Here is a 21004-nt window from a genome sequence, read left to right as displayed (position 1 = left end):
TGGCAACTCTCACTGTAGAATCTAAATGTATCACGAAAGAAACAAACCATATTGTATTCATTTCTATAGTTTATTCCTCTATCTAACGGAGCTTTTTGGTAACTTTTATGGAACGGAAGAATGGTAAAGGACAGAAGGCTCACCTGCTGATAAGTGATATATTACGATCTGAATATGGATTATGTTGTTTTTTACTGTGATTTATATTTTAATTCAACTGATGTGAGTGTCATATTTTAAATTTTTTTTTGTTTTAGGACTTAAAAAATACCGCCATTCTCAGTGACAGAGGGCGCAAGTGCCGGCCTTTGAAGTGGTACGCTCTTTTCTTGATGGTACCCTATGTTTTTAGACGTTCACGTGTAAATCTGTAAGCAGCGCACGAACGCGTGAAGTTAGTTATGTAATTCAAATCGCGTTGTATTGTTACAATTTAAAAGAGTGAGACGCATAAAAGAAAACTTCCTCTACCCTTTACTTAAATTCTATTGAAGACCAGACGTCCACGTCATAGACAACATGTTAGAAAGCTTGTTAACAAATATAAAGTAGCATATTGTTGAAAGTATAAATTTGCATTAAAATCCTTGTACGTTCTCAAAACGCAAGTACATAACTACAATGTACTAGAATTTGTAATTAGTTGTCGCATTTGGTAGTCAAACACGTAAAGTAGGCTAATTAATCATTATCATGTGTATAAAATTGCGCTTTCTCTGTCATAGTTGCTAGATTCAGAAAAAAGTTAATTGACAATTAACACCTTGGAGATATGTCAGTTGTCAACGTAGGTAACAGAAAAATGAATTTTAAAATATAATACTTGAATATGCTTAGAATAATAAGACATAGAAACCAAGTCCGCGCGTCAATTTTGAAGCACCTTAATTGGAGCCATAAATGGCTCCAAACGCCGGGCCGCTCCGTAGTGTTCAATGTCAACGCACGGCGAACGTGTCTCGCGAAAAAAAAATTATTATGACGATTTGTGCAGTTAAATTATGTCACAACACATCTGAAAAACAAAAGAAATGTGATAACATCACTTTTCACAGGTAAGCTTTCAGTATTTCATAGTATCTTGTAGTTAATTAAGTCAAAATAGAACAAAACAGAAAAGTTTTAATTCAATGCACAGTGTTGCCCGATTGTTAAAATATTTTCCCATTTTAACTGACTTCATTGCTCCGACAAATTAATTTTAAAACAGTTGCTACTGTTACTTACTGTTGTTGTTGTTTAATGTAGGTGTTTGTGTGATTTAGCGATATCGTATACCTGAAATTGTATTACTTGAAAGTTGAGAAGTAAACGAACTTTATTTCCACACTTGTTAAAATTACAACTTATAGGAGTATTGCGTGTTGTTGTTCAAAGGATTCCCATCGACCCTGTTATTGCTGACAAGTGGGTGAAAAATATAAGGCTTAGTCGTGGAGAAGTATATTGGAAGCCAACCAAAAATACACGAATATGTTCAAAACATTTTAAGAATGAAGATAAGTACATAACACAGGGTGGATCGTGTAGGTTGCGTCGAAATGCTGTCCCTGTTAAGGTATAATTATCAAAGCATTATTTAGTACTTATTATGTGTATTTTGGGATTTTGTGACACAATGTTGATAAAAATAAATGAAGCAAATGATAATAAAATTACTTTTTTCAGGATTTACATATTTCATGCACAGGCACAGATGATCAATTGGATGAAGAAGATAATGTGGATGAGATTTCACCTGTTCATGGGCTATCGGTGAGTGTAATGGTTAATATAAACAACTTGACTGTCAAATGAGTCACATGTGACTCTTAGGAAAATAAATGTTTTTCCCCACGCCCATTAGCCACGCCAATTTTTGAGTCATAAAATAAAATATAAACAACTATTTTTATGAAATATATTTATTTAATACAGTGCTAGTGTGAATGCTATTTTACCTTACAGAAACGAAAAAGACGTTTGGTAGTTTTTTAGACAGTGAAGTTGTTAATAACTATTTAATTTTAGTAAACTGTCTATGTAGTAAACTTACTTACCTGACTTTTTTTAGGGTTTAAATGCTGCTGAAGACAAAACGGAAGGTGTTCGTGGAGCTTCAAATAGAAATTTAGTTACTGAAAGTTCATCGCAGCCTGTAAGTAATCGTTAATAATTCCAATCAAAAGTGTTGAATTTGGGTATTTAAAATTTAACTGTAGATTTTTAAATTGGTCATTTCCTTGTTGCACCCAGAATTTGTAAATATTGTGGCATGAACTTATAAGAACTTTTATTTTACAGAGTACGTCACGCGGGAATGTGAGGCGCCCATCAGACGACGAATTCGACTATATATTCGACACTCCTCGTAAGGCCCTCCTTCGAAAAAAGTTAAAGAAAAGCACATTACTTAATCTCAAACATAGAAAAGTTATAAAAACTTTAAAACAAAAGACCCGGCGTCTCCAAAAGAGGAATAAATCGCTCAAAGGAATTTTAAGTGAACTACAAAAAAAGAGATTCATTAGTAATGATGTGTCTAATTTATTGTCTGAAAATGTTTTTGCAGCCGATTTATTCAATAACATGGTAAAAAAAATTAAAAAAGATAAAAAGCGTCCTATGCCAAAATACACACCTGAGTTCAGAAAATTCTGTCTTACATTGCACTACCATAGTCCTCGAGCATATACATACGTTCGTAATACTTTTGATACGTGTCTTCCACACCCAAAAACGTTGTATAATTGGTATTGCAGCATCGATGGATCACCGGGTTTTACAAATGAATCCTTTAAACTTTTAAAATCAAAGTCCCAAAGCTCGGACAAAACGTTAATATGTGGACTGATTGCCGATGAAATGGCGATAAGACCTCAAAATATTAAAGGAGGTCTGGGAAATGTAGATGTTGGCACAGGCACAACAAGTGGTATAAAAGCCTCACAGGCTTATGTTTTTATGCTTGTTTGCCTGAATGAGCGTTGGAAAATCCCTTTGGGATATTTCCTAATTCACAGTTTGGAGGGAAAACATAAAAAAAATTTAATAAACATATGTTTAGCTAAATGCCATGATGCTGGAATTAAAGTTGTATCTCTTACCTTTGATGGTCACCCCACCAATATTTCAGCGATGGAATTGTTAGGTTGTCGGGTGAAAGATCCAAAAAATATGAAAACCACCTTTAAGCACCCTTCATCAGATCACGAAGTGGCGGTATTTCTAGATCCATGCCACATGATTAAGCTTATCCGTAATCACTGGGAAGACAAAAGCCAATTCCTCGATGAGCAAAAAAATGTTGTGGATTGGAACTACTTGGTACTTTTAAATGATTTGCAGGATACAGAAGGACTGAACATTGCGAACAAGCTAACACGAAGACATTTAGAATTTAGAAATACAATTATGAAAGTTAAACTGGCCATGCAACTTCTTAGCAGAAGTGTTTCTATCAGTCTAAAATTTTGCCGCGAAACCCTAAAACTGGACAAATTTGAAAAATCTGCGGGCACAGAAAATTTTATTATGCTTTTGAACGACCTATTTGATGTTTTTAATTCAAGAAGATTAACACAATACGGATTTTGTCGGCCATTGTCAAAAGATAATAAAGTAAATATATTCGATCTTCTTGAAAAAGCCAAAAAATATATCTTAAATTTAAGTATAAAAACTACTAGGAAGCGTACGTACCATGAAAATGAGGCTGCTATAAGAATAAAAGTTAAAAGTTTTGAGTCAGTCTTAAGTGTTCAAAGTAATAAAGGTTTTAAAGGAATGTTGATATGCATAGAAAGCCTAAAACACTTGTATAAAACTCTTGTTGAGGATACAAAAGAAATGGTCTATATTTCTACGTACCGTTTGAGCCAAGATCATTTGGAACTGTTCTTCGGCATGATAAGAATGAATGGAGGGCATAATGATAATCCAAATGTCCTTCAGTTCAAAGGTGCATACAGAAAACTATTATGCCACATGGAACTACAAGCAGTGGTAACAGGCAACTGTGTGCCATTAGAAGATATTTCTGTCCTGACTTGTTCTTCTGCAATAAAATGTATCAATCAAACCACTTTTTCTGAACGTTTTGACGATGACGAAGAACAGCCGTACCAAGAATCAGAAAGACACGCACCTGATGTAGACATTGCTTCTCTGATAGCTTCGACTGATGACCCAAACTACAAAAATTATGTCGTAGGCTACATTGCAGGGAATGTTGCGAGATACTTAATGAAAAAAATTAAGTGTAATTTTTGTATCGATAGCATGCTCACAAAAGAAAAATTGTGGTTTCACAAATTGGTCACTCTAAGGGACAACGGCGGTTTAATTTATGTATCAGAAGCTGTTTACTTAATCTGCGGCATAGCCGAAAATTATTTCCGGAAGTATATGGCGGAGACAAATAATTTAGATAAAACATCAGAGACAAAACTTGCTTTGACAATTATGGAAAAACTTGTTGGTAGGTCTGTTTTCCCTGATGCAGAGGAACATGTAAATGAGAAAAATCATGTTAACAATTTGTCAAGGCTCATTATTGAAAGATATTTGCGCATTCGTCTTTTTTACGAGTCGAAAAAAGACAATGTAATGAAAACAGCACTATCAAAGCGGCAATTACTCAGGAAACAAATACAGTTCACAGGTTTCTAAACTGATTATTTTTTTAATAATTATTTTTTTCTTTTTCTTAATATGAAGACTATTCGATTAGAAATAATTGTTGATTTGATTGGTTTACTTTAGTTACACAGTATACAAATTCATAATTGTATACAATAATTAAAATATATATATTTTTACGTGTTGTTGTTTTCTTTAATTCGTTTCTTAAAAATAAACATTCCCGTATTATAACAATATTACACATCCACACTTTACCACACATAGCTATTTATGCATTATTGCCAAAAACAAATGGTTATCAGTGGCCGAATCATTACCCCACTTTCGGGAAAACTGGACCTTCACTGGCAACATTACACAAGTGTATGTGTGCGTGTCGCCGAGCGTAAGCACGTAATCGGCCCGCCTGTGTGAACCGGTTTAGTGCGTCACTTTTGACAGAGCGCTTGTATGAAGACTATCTTTCTATGTCTAATTATTCTAAGTGAATATGTTTAAATATTATTTTAAGTGTTTATTTATCCACAACTTTTTTACACATAACACCTATGTAAAATGAAATATATATATATATATTCAATTTTAACATGCGGTCCTCTCCCGGGAGAAGAAACTCCTCAAAATTTTTCGACCCTATTTTAATTTTGCCGCCATCATCTAATTTATATCAAAACTGTACAATATTGTTTAGGCGTTTATACATTGGGTTAAAACTACGTAAATTAATATAAAATTTCTATTTATTTCCAAATTTCCCGTTAGACGCATACTTCAGAGGCCTGAGGTGCAAATACGCCTACGCACTTGTATAAATAAGGTCTTATTGGAAACCGAATATTTATGTAAAATACAAAAAAATAGCAATATCGAATTTTTAGTTAATTATATAGTCACCGTTAGTAAACAATATTCTTCACGCTAAATATAATAACTAACGAAGTGAGATACATGACTTTCACTGGCGAAAGTAAGGACTTTTTGCAAAATCATTTCCTAATCGAAATAAGTGTAATTCAATTAAAATAATACATTTTCAAACAGAGTTACGAACGTGTCGAGGCTTTGCGATACAAAGCGTATTTTTTGTTCTATTTTTACGGATGAAAATGAATCTTTTTTCACTTTCAGCTACAGTTACATTGAAAACAAGAGGTTAATGCACTTTCGTCTTTCGTCTACATCAGTTTATCGGTTTACCTTCTTCAAAATTAGTTTAAATGACTGACTGGCCTGAAGGCCCATGTGGTCGGATCGGAATAACTTCTGGCGCGTTTCGTTGTGACGTCGTCGCAGTGATTGTTAATAAAGATTATCGTAAAAATCTATACAACCTTTTCTTATCATTTTTCCATCTTTATTATAGATATATAGATAATTGAAGCAGCTGGCCCTATGTGGCTCTAAGAGGAAGCACGTCGTTCAAGCTTTTTTTACGGATATTAACCGGCTAGCCGATTTATTATTAGTGTATATAGTGCTCCACATTTTTATGAATATAAGATAAGTTTTTATAGGAATAAAGGCTATTATTATGATTAATAGGATGATCTAAATGATCTAAGGGTTCTTGTCGCGAATAAATGAGACTTCCGTTAGTCACAAACGTATTGGATTTTATACAAAAGAGGAACACAAAGGTCCAACTTTTATTTGTAGTCCTCTGTGGTAACTGTCGCCTTTATTAATAATGTTAACGTTGATAAAAATTAGCAGCGTTCTAGTTTTATTCATTTTTGATAAACCACTTAGTTCTGGATAACTAGTCGCTCCTCTTACACTTTGCAATAAATGTTTCTTTATTTTTAATAATTTATGAATCGATGTATTTTGTTTCTATTTATGTTAATGTTTGCTTATAAGTGCTTGTCACATAAAATCTTTTTCTTTATCCATCAGTGTGCCGAGCAAGGAGTAAAGAAACAAATCTACTTACTGGTTAAGCAGATAAATATAGATAATTAGGTTTGTGGACTTACAAATTATCCTAAAAGTTTGGATAACGTGTGTGGTCAATTGTTTTCATAAATTTTTCGCAATCATTGATTTACAATAATTATTAATGTTTTATAAATCTGTTTATTATTTATTCCGTGACGTAGAATCCACAGAATCATTACGCATGCATCACGGCTCAGTGCATTTCCGCCTCCTACGGGCCCTTCGCAATAATAGCTTCATCGTTTGCGATCTACTCCACCCATGTGTCATGATGCCCACAGAAGCAATTATATACCGCTAAGTGCTACTGAAGAATTTTCTAATAAACTTTCTCGCTTCCGCCTTCAATGCATAAGATTGTTGATTTATTTGCAATAGTTATTTTAAGATATGGTCTTGTACAATGTAAAAACAATACCGCGGTTATAGACTTACTTGTTATAGGATGATTAGTAATCATGAAAAAATATATGTCACTTACATGAGAAAAAAATGGAAAGCATAAATAAAAATATGCCACGCTGTATGTGACGGCATCGAAATCGACCAAAAAACTTCGCAGGCGTATTTGGCGGGTACTTTCCGAAAACTACCGTACTTATATATTTACAGAGCCGTAGTGATATAGTATTAGTACATATAAGGACGCAGGATAGTTATTTAAGCAGTTTCAATAGTTTTCATTTCTTTAACACAATAAGGAAAACGATGCAGAAATGTATCATGGGTTTGTTGAAGTTCAGGACTTGAAACACAATTCTGAATTAAGTTTTTATCGTAATTAAATAAAAGATCTTACTTTCTGAAATGTATACGTTTAATAAATAATTCTAAATGTTTTAATGCAATTAATTATAATTACTTACAATTTATTTTGTCAAATGTAAAGTATTTACAATATTCTTAATCTACATAGAAAAAATAACTTATAACAAATAAAAAAGGATAAATAGAAATCTGCAATATATTATAAAGGATTGGTTCCTGTATGATTTTCTCGCTGTTTTTGTTAATTATTCGTTAAGCGATGACAGTACCAACTCTGGGATCAACGGTACTACCAGGCGCCAACTTAAATCTTTAATTAGCACATGTGCGCCCCACGGCCCAAGTGTTCCAGATACTCCAGAGAGAACAAAGTCAAAGTTGGAGGAAAGTGTATTTTAGCAAAAAAGAATATTTTTATTTTTTGTCTGCTCTGTGCAAATATTACTTTGTTTTAATGTTAACCAACAATGTCTGAGTAAATGTAACTCTGAGCTTTTCTATTCATTTAAGTTTTTATTTTGTTTTTTGTTAGTTACTGCTTCGTTGAGCGTGACCTTTGAGGCCAGTGTACAATGCAGATTTATTGTTTTTCTGACATCCGTTGTTGTATGGCGTAAATACAGAAAATTAGCTGAGGCTTATAATTCTTCGCAGACGACAGAACAAAGTATCGTAGTGTATTTCCGTTTCTGCCTAATTAAAATACAACATTTAATTACTATTACTGACAAGGCAAGTTTTTTATATAATAAATAAAAATGGGCAGGATTTTCAACTGCCGTTAAGTGATACCGCCCACAAGCACCCTCAATGCCAGACTGCTCGCGAGTTCGTTACGGTATGTATTGGTTTGCTCTTTTTAAGTCTAATTGGTTCGGAAATACTTAGTTGGCAGATGGTTCCACATAGTGGTGGTGTTCGGAAAAAAATACTTACAAAACTTGTTTTTATATGTACATATACTATTGTTTTGTATAGTCAAATAATTATTGTATTCATTTAAGTGCATTTCGAAATTAGTGAAGGACTGAGCTGGTTTATTTTTAGAAATTAATCTATAAAATATAGATTATATAAATTTATACTGTATGGTGTAACGAAAATATCATCCATATAATTGTCTCCAAGTTTAAATATTAAATAAATGTTTCAGGTTTAATCTAATTAACGCAGAATCTTCAAGAATATCTCACTATTCAGACGCGGTTTACGCCGCAAAATGATTGATTGTTGACAGAGGTTCTTGACATGAAATTTGAGAATGCACTCCCGCTTGGAAGATATGTTGGCGCCATTCTGCTTCACTGATTTCTTAACAAAATACACCCCTTGATGTAACTGATAAGTTATAAAAGGAAGTTTATTTGCTTTTTATGTCATGGTAATCTTAAATAGTCATATTGCAGGATAATAGCTTAGCTTTCGATAAAGAAAAAAAAACATAAACCAAACTTTCGCGTTCATAATATTGATTGATTTGATTTTTTTTTAATATATTTGCCAACTGGAGGCAAGTTACCTATAATATTTATTTATTTCAGTCATACAACCATTATCTTTACAGCCTATGCCAATATATTTGTTATATATTATCTTTAATAACTGTTATTATTTTATTAAACATTACCGATACTAACAAAATAATTTTTAATTTTTAATTATCACTATTTAAACATAATATTAATATATTCGTTTTGTACGCAGATAATGCCAAATACATATTATATAATCTAAGTTATAAAGCAATAACTTAAAAGTATATTATCTTTGTGTTAACTGAAACCCGATTTTCGTTGTGTCATAACGCTGATTACTGACGCCCGTCATTTTCCGTTAGGCATTTGTCGTTATGTCGTTACGAACGAGTCTTAGGTATTAAAATTAATTTGGGTTCATGTTAAGGATTTATTAATTTAAATTATTGTTACGTATAATGTGTATGTTTAATGAAATTAGTTTATTGTTTTTCAATTTAATAAAATACAATTCTTTATTAAATCCCACATATCAGTAGACTAAGTTTAGATTAAGTTTCCTATGACTATTATATCTGTTAGCGACTATGAAACATCCGTTTTCTTTCACTATTATATCACTTATAGACTATGAAACTTCCTATCCATCCATCTTAATCAAAACTTGTGTCTAAAAATATTTTTAATTCCCTCAAGTTACCCAAGATTCTTTCTTTACATTCTTACAAAATCAATTAAACCAGTTAATTAAACTAAATCAGTTTAAGCGTCATACAGAGGAAAACGTCTAAATTTCAGAAGTTCTTTTCATAAGAACCAGTTTTCATATTCATCAAAACTCAATATAAAACGCAAAGTATTTTAGTCGTAAGTAAGTTTCCATGAAATTGTCTTATAATTGACGGAAAGTTAATATTTGTACATCTATTAGTTCCAAGCCAATAGATCACTAATGGATCTAAAAGGCTTAACGAGTTTTTCCGAGAAGATCGGATGGAAAACCAGATGAAATGTGGCACAAGTATTTCCCATTTTTTCCAAGGTATGCTAGAAAAACAACTTCATGCTTCATCGGATATGAGATGACAATTGACAATTAGCGTCCGTTAATCGTAAAATTTATGACATCATATTATAACTTCCCCACATACGTTAATTTTTTTATTGACAGTTTCTACAACATTGCTATGTTGTAGAAACTGTCCACAAAAATTCTAAAAAAGTTTTTTTTTCAGCAACTATGTGGTCTGTCTTTAAAATATTTAGTCTCATAAAACTACCGTTTAATGTATAGTCAAACCTACTTTAACGATCTCAAGTTGGTAAAGCGTTTGATATGATTAATATCATATATCATATAATTGTGTATATTTGCATATATTACGCTTGTATAAGATTAGATATACTCGATACTAGATCTTTATTTAGAATTTATCTTTAAATCATATCTCAAACTATTTGAAATAAGAATTATGTGACCCATGCTGCTTGCGGCACTTAACACACAGTAAAATGTATCCGGATGTTAAGACCGTTCAACACAGACATTCATTGCCTTTGTATAGATTTCAGCCTCAAAGTGGAACGTTAGTCAACGTGTCAAATGGGGCCGGCTCCAGGAAACATCTTAGCCATATTTGGCAGAACACGCTACTAATGTACTTGGAAATTATTTATGGTATATGTTCCAGGCATGCGTTTTGGTCTAAAACCTTTACGGGTATGACATGTACGCTACATGTTGGTTTTAAAATAATTTTCGAATAACAATATCAAACAGATATAAAATATGCTATCTTTACACTTATTACTATAGCTAAACTACTCTGGTTATAGTCAATTGTTAATCGATATTAGTCATGGAATATTTAACTATACGCCGGCGAGGTATCAACCGATGATATAAGTGCTACAATCAAGTTTATTTTGTTAACAATCTGGTTGATAATTGAATATCATGAAATTCGGATTAATTTTATGGCCCCGGTATGTATCGGTCTGCTCAAATTCGAACCTTAAAAAATCATCGTCATTTTTCAAAACAAAAACATTCCAGTGTAGAAAATCTCTTTATTTATGTCTGCTGTGACAATTAAAACAGAGCTAAGTATTTTAATACAGATTATATATACATCATACAAAACATTCTCTGAGGTAAACACGCAAATTAACCGTTATCGTTTTAGCTATAACATTGCCCAGACTAACACACCCTTGTCTAGTGATGAGCAATTATTTCAATATATACTTTAAAAAAAATATAGTTCTTGGGAAAATAACAGCTGTGGTTGACATGACCTAATTTTAACAAGAATCGATTGAATTAGTTAGAAATTACTTATAATTATTATTACTTTACTTATATTATATAGAAGAATGTTATTGTATTATTCTCAGACAGATATTTATACTATTTGTAATTAAATTAATATATTCTCTGATCGTTTGTGAAAGCGTCCCTGTAGGCCTCTGCAATGCGTCCATGTTGGAAATATTAAGCGATTCAAAAAGTTAATATTATCTATAAGATTTTGTAAGTGCTTTTATTTAAACTTAAGCGATAAACTGACTTGACAGTCCTACAAAACGTATAGAATTTAATACAATACTTAAATTAATTTAATAATTTATTTATTCATTCGCTGTATCTCATACTTAAGGTTTCCAAGGAACTAAATATATCTTCATATTTTTGCCAACTGCCTAACAAAGAAAACAAAGTTCGCGTAATTCTATTTAGAATATTATATTCCATGAACTCAAATTTTACTTTTCAGTGTATTTCGGAATCGCTTAAATTGTTCAAAAACTTATTGTCAAATCGACTTCAAAATATGGCTGATATAAAATGAATTAAAACTATAAACTATGGGATAACACCAGTACATAACCTTTTCGCCGAACGGTCATAAACTGTCTGACTTGTTCGGTTGTAAACTTGAAGAATGTTAAAAGTAATTTTAGAACCATTGGCAGTTATAGACTCGCTATTGAGTTCTTGTTTTTATTACCTCACACTATTTCTGCGTTTAAAATACAAATCCTAGGAAAAAAAAAATGATTTGCAAAAGTCATTTCATTATTCCTGAGAATGTTGCCGATGTAAGCAACGAACGTGTCTAAAAAAAATCAGTGGCGCTACAACCTCTTTCTTGTCTTGGCCTCAGATTTCTGAATCTGTTTCATGATCATATTTAAATGTAATAGGCAAGTAGGTGATCAGCCTCCAGTGCCTGACATACGTCCTCGACTTTTTGGGTCTAAGACATGTCGGTTTCCTCACGATGTTTCCCGGCTGTGCACCAAAGGACTTTCTTTCTATGTGCGCATTTAACATTTGCTCGAACGGTGAAGTTCGAGCAAATGTTAAATGCGCACATAGAAAGAAAGTCCTTTGGTGCACAGCCGGGTATCGAACCTACGACCCCAGGTATGCCAACACTGCTCAACGGACATGTCTATGGACTGGTTTAAAACTGATTAATATTATGAAAAATCCACAATACATTTAAAGCAATTAGTTTTGAGTAACTGAAGAGAACTAACACTTGAAACTATCTAACTGTCTCTTTGGTTGCGAAATTCTATTTTACCATTAAGACGTTCAGAAAATTAAATTCATTTATGTTTAGATGTATGTATATCTATTTGCCTGTAACTTATCCAATGTTCGTTGTAACAAAGAGGGAATCAAAAGCATTTCTAAACAAACTAAGAAGCCATTGAATCGTTTTTATAGATCTATCGTAGTCTAGACTGCAGTTACGAATTATTGTTTTTAAGAAAGGCTTTCGTGACGTAATTGGTTACACTACTTCGAGGTCTTGGATTAGATTTCCAGAAACAACAGTACACTATAAATCCTATAAAGGGACGAATAATTTCGGTAGTTCACACGCGTGTCTGACATACTGATTCATAACCAATTTTTTGAGGAAATTAAATATGTCATAACATATAGGCATAGACATACATAGACATGTCATTGACAACACAAGATATAATAATCAAAGAGTAAATAAGTATAATATTTTTTTCCTTTTCCAATTCGGTTCGTCACAAGTATGTAATGCGTGTGCTCGGCATTATGCTGAGGAGCAGAATGTTCCACAGCGCTGGTCATTCTGCCAGAGACCACATCAGCTAGTAGCAATAAAAAGAATATAGTAACACTTCGTAGAAAATAATAGTATTAGTAAAAATTAGTAATATCAGTAATGAAATCTTGTGTAATGTGGTGTGAAGTAAAAAAAAGGTTAAAAATAAGAACTAATAATATATAATAACATGTTACACCAAAACACAGCCCACCAATAGCCCGTAGAGAGTTTTTCCCATTTACTTAGTAGCCATACACTGGTTGGTCTACATGCTGTATATGGGTAAAATTAATTATCTAACCATATTTGGTGTGTAACAGCGTCTAAAAGACTCGACTTCCTCAATTAGAAGAACTGCCGCAGATGTCTTTGCCACCCAAAAGACATAAACTGCATAGGCATTACCTTTTTACTAAAATTTCATATGCATAGTAAAAGTTGCAACTTAATTTATAGACGAAACCTGTTCGCGTGTCTTGGATTACAGTCGCGTCTGCTTCATTTGTTTCCACCGATCCATAGATTATCCACTACGATAGTTTCAATGAAGTACAGTTTATCAGATTTATATGCGTTAAACAAAAATATTTCGCATAATTATTCCTTTGATCGGATTACTGTGACTAAGTAAAGAACTGAGAAATTTTCATATATGTCGAGTTTTATATCATATGAAGCTTTTGTTCAACATTTTTTTTATAATTTTCGAGGTCTATATATATCTATATATAATAGTTTTCTTAAACAGAACTATAATAGTGACTTATATGAAGAACGCGAGAAGGCTTGGAATTCTGTAGCCGGCCTTACAATTGGTGTGCTATTTTCTTTAATTGTATTCGTTCGGAATCACCGCTTGTTCCAATAGGGACCGTGCGTGCATAAAGTGCCTTAAAACGTTGAGTTGTATCAACAAATGTCGGAGGTGATACGGGTGAAAGTTCATATTCTACCTCGAAGTCTGATGATGAAAGTATTCCGAACAACTCCGCTGAATTAAGACTTAGGATTAAATATTATTCCTTGTAACCTAACTTTACCAATCTTAAATGAAAATGACCGTAGTGCTATGAAAATAACTCTCGGATGCAGATACAAACTTAGCTAAGCTAAGCTAAGTATAGCGTAAGCTAAGTATGACTCCCATTTGTCAAAAACGTATTGGATTTAACCGACGGAACCCATAAGTCTTGACTCTACAGCCTTCTAAGTTATCACCAATATGTAGTACCTATTATAAAGTTAGCTTTACTTTATTATTATTATTATTTAGATTTTAGTTAGCATTGTATAATTCTAGTGTTACATGTAATTTTATTGTTACTTTTTTATCATTGTTAATTATTTATGCCTTCTCCCCATTACTCTCAGGAAATCTCATAGGTTGCCTCATAATATATAAAACTTATTTTTTTACATGTATGTTGGTGTCAAGTTTAAATAATTTAGACGACTAAGAATTTATCGCGTAAATACAACAATCGCGTAAATATAACAAAATAATAGGATTACAAATATTGACGCATTACAAATTAAACATCTATAGTCTATATTCACCGTAAATAGTTTACACTAGCAATTCTTTTTTGCGATTAGCTTTGGTTCTTTAAAGCGGATCACAGTAAGAAGAATTGTAACAGATTATAGAAACAGCTGTAGCAACAGGTTACAAAAAAAGTCCCGTTTGAATTAATCGAAGCGAAATTAAACTTTATATTGCGAATTTGGCAAAAACCATTTGGGTTACAAGTAGCAGGACTGGTTCGACGCTGTGTTTATAAATTTGTTACGTATTAGCATGGCAATTTGATGGAAAGCAAGAGGCCTAAGATTTTGTACCTTCTTTAATTTTAAATTAAGACAAGGGAGTCAACGGGTGGGATCCTTATCTGATGTACACTAAATGGCTAGCATTTTAAATATTATTACGCTTTTCTTGAAGGACCTCAAGTCGAATTGGTTCGGAAATACTTCTGTGGTCAGTACCTCGTTTATATGAAACCGTATTAATTATTTTAATAATAATAAGATTTTTGAAAAACTATTTAAATATAATAATAATAATTTCAGCTATGATTGGTCAAAAGGTCATTTGTACCAGACAATCAAAAGTACCGATATTAGAAAACAAAATTATAGCTAACAAAAAATATTAAAACCTAAACATAACAATCTTAACGTATCTAGTAATAACAAAAATTAATTAATAGAAAATTAAAACAAATTAAAGAGTTTGGTCTCTGTGGCAGTGTACCTTTAAGGCTGGCAGCTGAATATGTATACATAAATGATACCATCAATTTAAAAAAACCCATGAGACAAGTGTTTAGATATAAATACGAATTCAAAGAATCCTAAATAATCTTAATTGGCGTGATGTCGTGCGTATTGATGCGTGATGGCACACATCTTGATTCCCGGAACACAAAATTAACTGGGATCAAATGCACCGTTCATTAATACTTTAATTGTGATTTTTATAATGTATTTTCGCTAACAACATCGTCTAGACACAATGCGTAAATAATAAGGACCTGGATGACCGAGCTTAGCTCGGTATTTTTCTACATAAATCGTGTTTTTTGGAAATTTTATTTAAGTACGAATTCCATACTAATAAAATTATGAAATATGAATATAATTATCGAATAAAGATAAATTATATTCATATTTAAGTTTTTATTTGACTCACATCTTTATACGAGCAATTCTATGTTTAAGTTGATAAAACACAAATAAAATGACATTTTCTAGAAATGATTCCTAGCTAAATCGATTTATCGGCCCCGAAACCCTCCGTATACTAAATTTCATGAAAATCGTTGGAGCCGATTCCAAGATTCCAATTATATATATATATATAACGAAGTTCACGAAAAAGCTCTATGATAATTCATTTAGATTAAAAAAAAACAGACCACAATCCAAACTGATAAGTATATGAGGGTATAATAATAAATAGTGCGCCGTCCTATTATACCTAATTGAAGTTAAACAAAGTCCCTGAGCAGATAGATCCCGCCAATTATTCTTGCATCGGTATTTGAAGTTTCTCGAGTATCCAGTTTTAGTTTACCGACTCGTTTGCTTCCCGCAATATCCATTAAAAGTTTCAACTGTATACGGATAACTGAGGAAGTGTGTTCTAGCATTTACTGGCTGGTTTAAATCATTTTATACAAAAATAATATACCTTCAACCATTACTAATAGATCATTTAGATAGGCAATAATTTATTTATTCATACTTTATATCGCAGAAGAATTAAATTTTTTTTATTAAAAAACAATACAATACAATACTAAAACCAATAAATATAAAATATGAAGAAGTGCAGGAGGACGAAAATTTTCCAGTAAATAAATGAAAAAAATATACAACCAAGTACACCACACATTCTTGGAGAAAAAACGAGGGAAAAATATATTATAATAAAAATAGACAAACTTATTTTCTAAAACGTTTGCAATGGGATTTTATAATTAAGATTGGGATTCTTTTAATTTATATATTACACGCACACCCGGATGAAATGTTATACCAATCGATAACCAACAGTGCGAAAGACAGGATTCAAATAATGTGAGTTAGAAAAGAAATATATCAAAGTATTATAGAGTTCTAGTTACCTCATTATTGTTTATTAGACACGGTAATTATAAAATTACAACTTGCTCATTTATATAAATCCATATAAATTATAATGCACACTAAGTAGGTTAAATGAAAATTGTTTTTTAAGCGGTTAATAATTTATGGAATAAATTAAAACTACATTAGACATGGTAAACGCATCCGTAGCAAGTAATGCACCTGTGCCCCTATGGGCACTTCTCTCTGTCTCGACTTCCGTCGCGATAGCGATTAAACAAAATCCACTATTGGACTGAAGGGCATTGACAGTTCGGGTTGTTTTGCAAGTGTAGCTCTACCAGAAATAGTCTTTTAGACGACTAGCGTAACGGCGTCTCTTGTGAGACTCGAACATCGGCTTGGACCATCGTGGGATCAGTCACTGTCCTGTTCTGATGGGCAGGATGAAGACTTACCATCACTCATTCTGAATGGAGAACGAAGTAACTCACCCTTTCCGTATGCGATTACTGTCCAGTCTGAATTGGCCCTGGCTAATGTGATAGGATCATCCGGATCCCTTGAAATGGGCCTCCTACGAGCCATTGGTCGGGAAGAGGAGCGACAGCGCCACCGAGCCACATGTTTTTGTATGCAAAATAGATGTAGGTTGTTTCGGCGCGATTATAATATTACATATTATAATCGCGCCGAAACAAAAACTCATTATTAAGAACAGGATCGCTGTTGGTATCGGTATTGGAAGTTACAAAGTAAGAGTTCTGATCCTGGCGAAGCACTGTTTCAGATGTTCGATTTGTCTGCCTTATACGGCTGGTATTTTAAACAAATAGGACATCGTAAAAGTTTAGTCGTAAGCAGTTTCAGCAATGTGCTTAATAATGCGTTTGGAACGCATCCAACTCATCTTATGCAACTCTGAACTGCGGCCAAAAAGCCTACGGTTCCTGTTTAATAACTACGGATTTACATATGTATATTTCTTAATTTTCTAAGGCCATTTTTTCCCCCAAGGTTTCACGCGATGGTAAATAGTGTTTATTATGTATAGTTTCATAGCTTCTTAGCTCTTATTAAGTATTATATTAGCTTTTATTACAATACCTTTATTATTCTTAATATGTAAAATAATTCTAATATAATAACTTTAAAATATAATTACTAAAATATATTATTAAAAGGAGTTCATTTAGGCAAGGTTCCGTAGATACTGGCAGAGTTCCCCCTTTGAATAGCTAGAATAATTCTTTGTTTTGTTTTAAGTAGCCTGTTGACTTTACCTTTTTCATATTTCCAAATTTAAATTACATTAATTGACATTTTACACATGATGTGATCATTAGAACTTCCCGTAAATGTAAGTAATAATTTTACATATATATTATTTAGTGTATATATATATATAGTATAGTATATAATAAAGGACTTCTAAAAAATAATTTTATTTTCCGAGTAACGAATATTCATTGATTTCGTAAAACAATGAAATTATTTATAAGTAATAAAAAAAAATATTTAAATAAATTTAAAATTAATGTAACGATCAATGTATGAATAAATAATTTAATAAAAAAGTAATTTAGAACATTTTATATTAAAATATTATTATTTCTCTAATCCTACGTGCCTAACGTGTCACATCTTAATTATAGATAAAACGGGAAGCTTGTGCCATTGCCTAATAATAGCATTATCTGTGCAATCCCAATAATGAGTCTCATACTCACAATTACAAACTAATTACATTAACATCTAATTTTACCAGTTAAAAGAGATCTTCGCTCAAGATAAGAAGGGGACTTAACAAAGGATTATCGTCTTTTGTATGCGTATGCATAAAAAAAAACTCTGTTACCCTAGTAGGCCATTATCTATGCGCCTATTTCATAGATAATTTTTCATAGACAATACGATCAATAGTCAAATCACGTGAAAACTAACATGCAACATATATAGAACGTTTATACTGTTTGCACATGTATGATTAAATGTTTTCATAATTTACGGCATATATTTACATCGTATTATTAAGTCATTCCTATCGTTATGAGCACCTAGATCGAAGGAGAAGTTTTGATATCAATTCAATTTATTTTTTATAGAGCCAGGACTAGGATAGGAGGTATTTGGTACGGGTACGCTATCTTATTGTCTAAGTTGAATTTATTCGGAATTCAGTAGACACACTGAAGTAATTCAGAACAAATTGGACTGGTTCCACATAGTAGTGGTGCGCGGCAGAAACTGCCTTAAAAACGGTCAGTTGTGATTGTGAAACGATGATAGGTGATACGAGAGGAATTTCGTCTTCTGCCTTGACCTCCGATGATGAAACAATGATAACTATATAGGTATTTATCCCGCTAAATAAAACACTTTTTCTTTTATCATGTTGTAAGTAATGTTAAATACTTTAAACCGATGAATAATAAAAAAGTCTCGACACAAAATGCAGTTTTTCATAAACTACATACTAATAGAAATATTAAAATAACTACGTTATATGACGGATTAAAACCATAAAGTTTGTCATCTATTACTTCCTGACAATAAATTTTTATTTCCGCTAGCCATAAACGGATTTATGCGAAAAACTTGATCTCTTACCAGTTAGAAAATCTAGAAATTTTCATCGAAATGAGCTTATTCATACTTGTCTTATTGCCTTATTATACAGTAAATTATTTATTCAGCATTATATTTTAATATTACTTTAGAATTTACTACAGGACGACGCTTGTATTTAAAAGTAATGATTCTATGTGTAAGTCGAAATAAAAAGTAAATTATTCCTAACACTTTGATACTGCTGTTATAAATTTAATATTATAACATCTGGAATATCCGTTAAGCCACAATTTATTCCATATAAATGTTGGTTACAAAGAATTAACCGTAATATATTTTGAACGTTATATTTAAATTTAGAATGGGACATTACACTTAACGGTCACCGCTACGATTTCCCACATCTAACGTGTTAAATATGCGAATTACGATCCTTGTCTATTGTTTACACCTAGAGAATGTCGTAAACAAGAGAATGGATTAATTATAGAGTAACTATCTAGATTATTTAAATCTAATTGTATAACAGTAACTATACACAATAATTTGTTTGCCTTTATTTTTAAACCGTAAATATTTATACAGAATTTTTAGAATTAAATATATTGTTAATATTCAACTCAAATATATCTTAATATTTCAAAGAGCGTTTTTTATTTAACACTACGTAAAGACTTATCTCACAAAAATTCGTAGTCAATAAAAGTATAGAATTTTTATAATTTAATCTGTAAAAATTTTAGTTATAAAATCAACTCATTAAAAAGAAACACCTCGGTGAATGACATAAAAAGTTTGAATATTTACTCACCGTATGAGGTTCTGCATCGTTGCTTGTCCGTCAACCCTTGCGAGAAATTAAAAAAAACACACGTCAAATTCGAATTCAGAACAAATATTTCCCGCGTTCGCGTGTGCCGCTCGCGATGGCCGCAATGAGTCTGCCGCCGATGCTCTTGAACTTGTGACTGGAAACTTGACAGGTTGCATTCACAGTTGCACTGCGTATTAGTTAGCCAACGTAATTGTAAGCCTAGCACCTCAAAGAAAATTCGATAAAAGCGATACAATCGACGAGAGAAAACGTTGAAAGAAATAAGAGAAGGAAGAAATCGGATATAAGCTTGAAAGCTAACGAAAATAAATGAAACAAAAGTCTTTTCCCCTTATTTCTAAAAATCATTCTAATTGTACTATTTAAGTAGGTGCATTTCATCTTTCTCTGTCAAATTATATGTATAGTGTGAGAAATAAAGACACATAATTACTTTAGTTAAAATGTAGTACCGATTTTACAAAGACGTTTACAAATTATTACTTTTTGTTAGAACTCTATCAATATGTACACTGTATATCTGTAGTTTATATCATAGATGGAGTAAAGTGATTAGTTACACTAATCTGTGGTAACTTATGACGCGATGGCGGGAGGAGGAATTTAATACTTTAAATAATATTTATTAAATAAAAATTGTGAACGTGAGTGTACAAAGCGAGGCGAGTTTGCATTGTCACGAACTTGCACAGTAGCACTATTACCGTTTGTTTGGCCAGCAATTAAAGAAATGTACGTCCAATTAGTGAATTGGACAGCCGAGTGCCGACTCCCATCGTAGATAATGTTCCCCTTTCCTCCACATATATTTGAATTCAATATTAATCTGTAGAAAATTTTATAAATTTAAATACGATTACCTAAAAGAAATAATTTAATATGAAAAGGCAAGGACTGTGTAAAAATAAAAAAAAACTATTTATCTCTACGGGTGTTCGCGTTTGAATATTTATTTCCCACCAAACATATACGAATATTTCATTGACATGTCTGAAATATCCCATATTACTGCATCATTTTATTATGTAAAAGCCTTCTTTATAGTTTCTTTAAAAATACAAAAGTGATGTAATGTAAACTTAATCAAGGTAAAACGGAATATT

General features: G+C 32.1%; 1 protein-coding gene across 1 annotated transcript in view; it reads right to left on the bottom strand.

Moving 5' to 3' along the window:
* The window catches only part of LOC111000165, a 36368-nt gene extending 16329 nt beyond the window's left edge, over positions 1–20039 (bottom strand). The window contains exon 1 of the mRNA XM_022269522.2: positions 19878–20039. Coding sequence (XP_022125214.1) covers positions 19878–19894 — 17 coding nt within the window. The 5' untranslated portion in view covers positions 19895–20039. The remainder of the gene's footprint in view (positions 1–19877) is intronic.
* Between the last annotated feature and the right edge of the window lie 965 nt (positions 20040–21004).

This window comes from Pieris rapae, chromosome 10 (genome assembly GCF_905147795.1).
Source record: "Pieris rapae chromosome 10, ilPieRapa1.1, whole genome shotgun sequence".
Taxonomy (NCBI): Eukaryota; Metazoa; Arthropoda; class Insecta; order Lepidoptera; family Pieridae; genus Pieris; species Pieris rapae.
The sequence above is the reverse complement of the archived record's forward strand: the minus strand, read 5'-3'. Positions and strand labels throughout refer to the sequence as shown.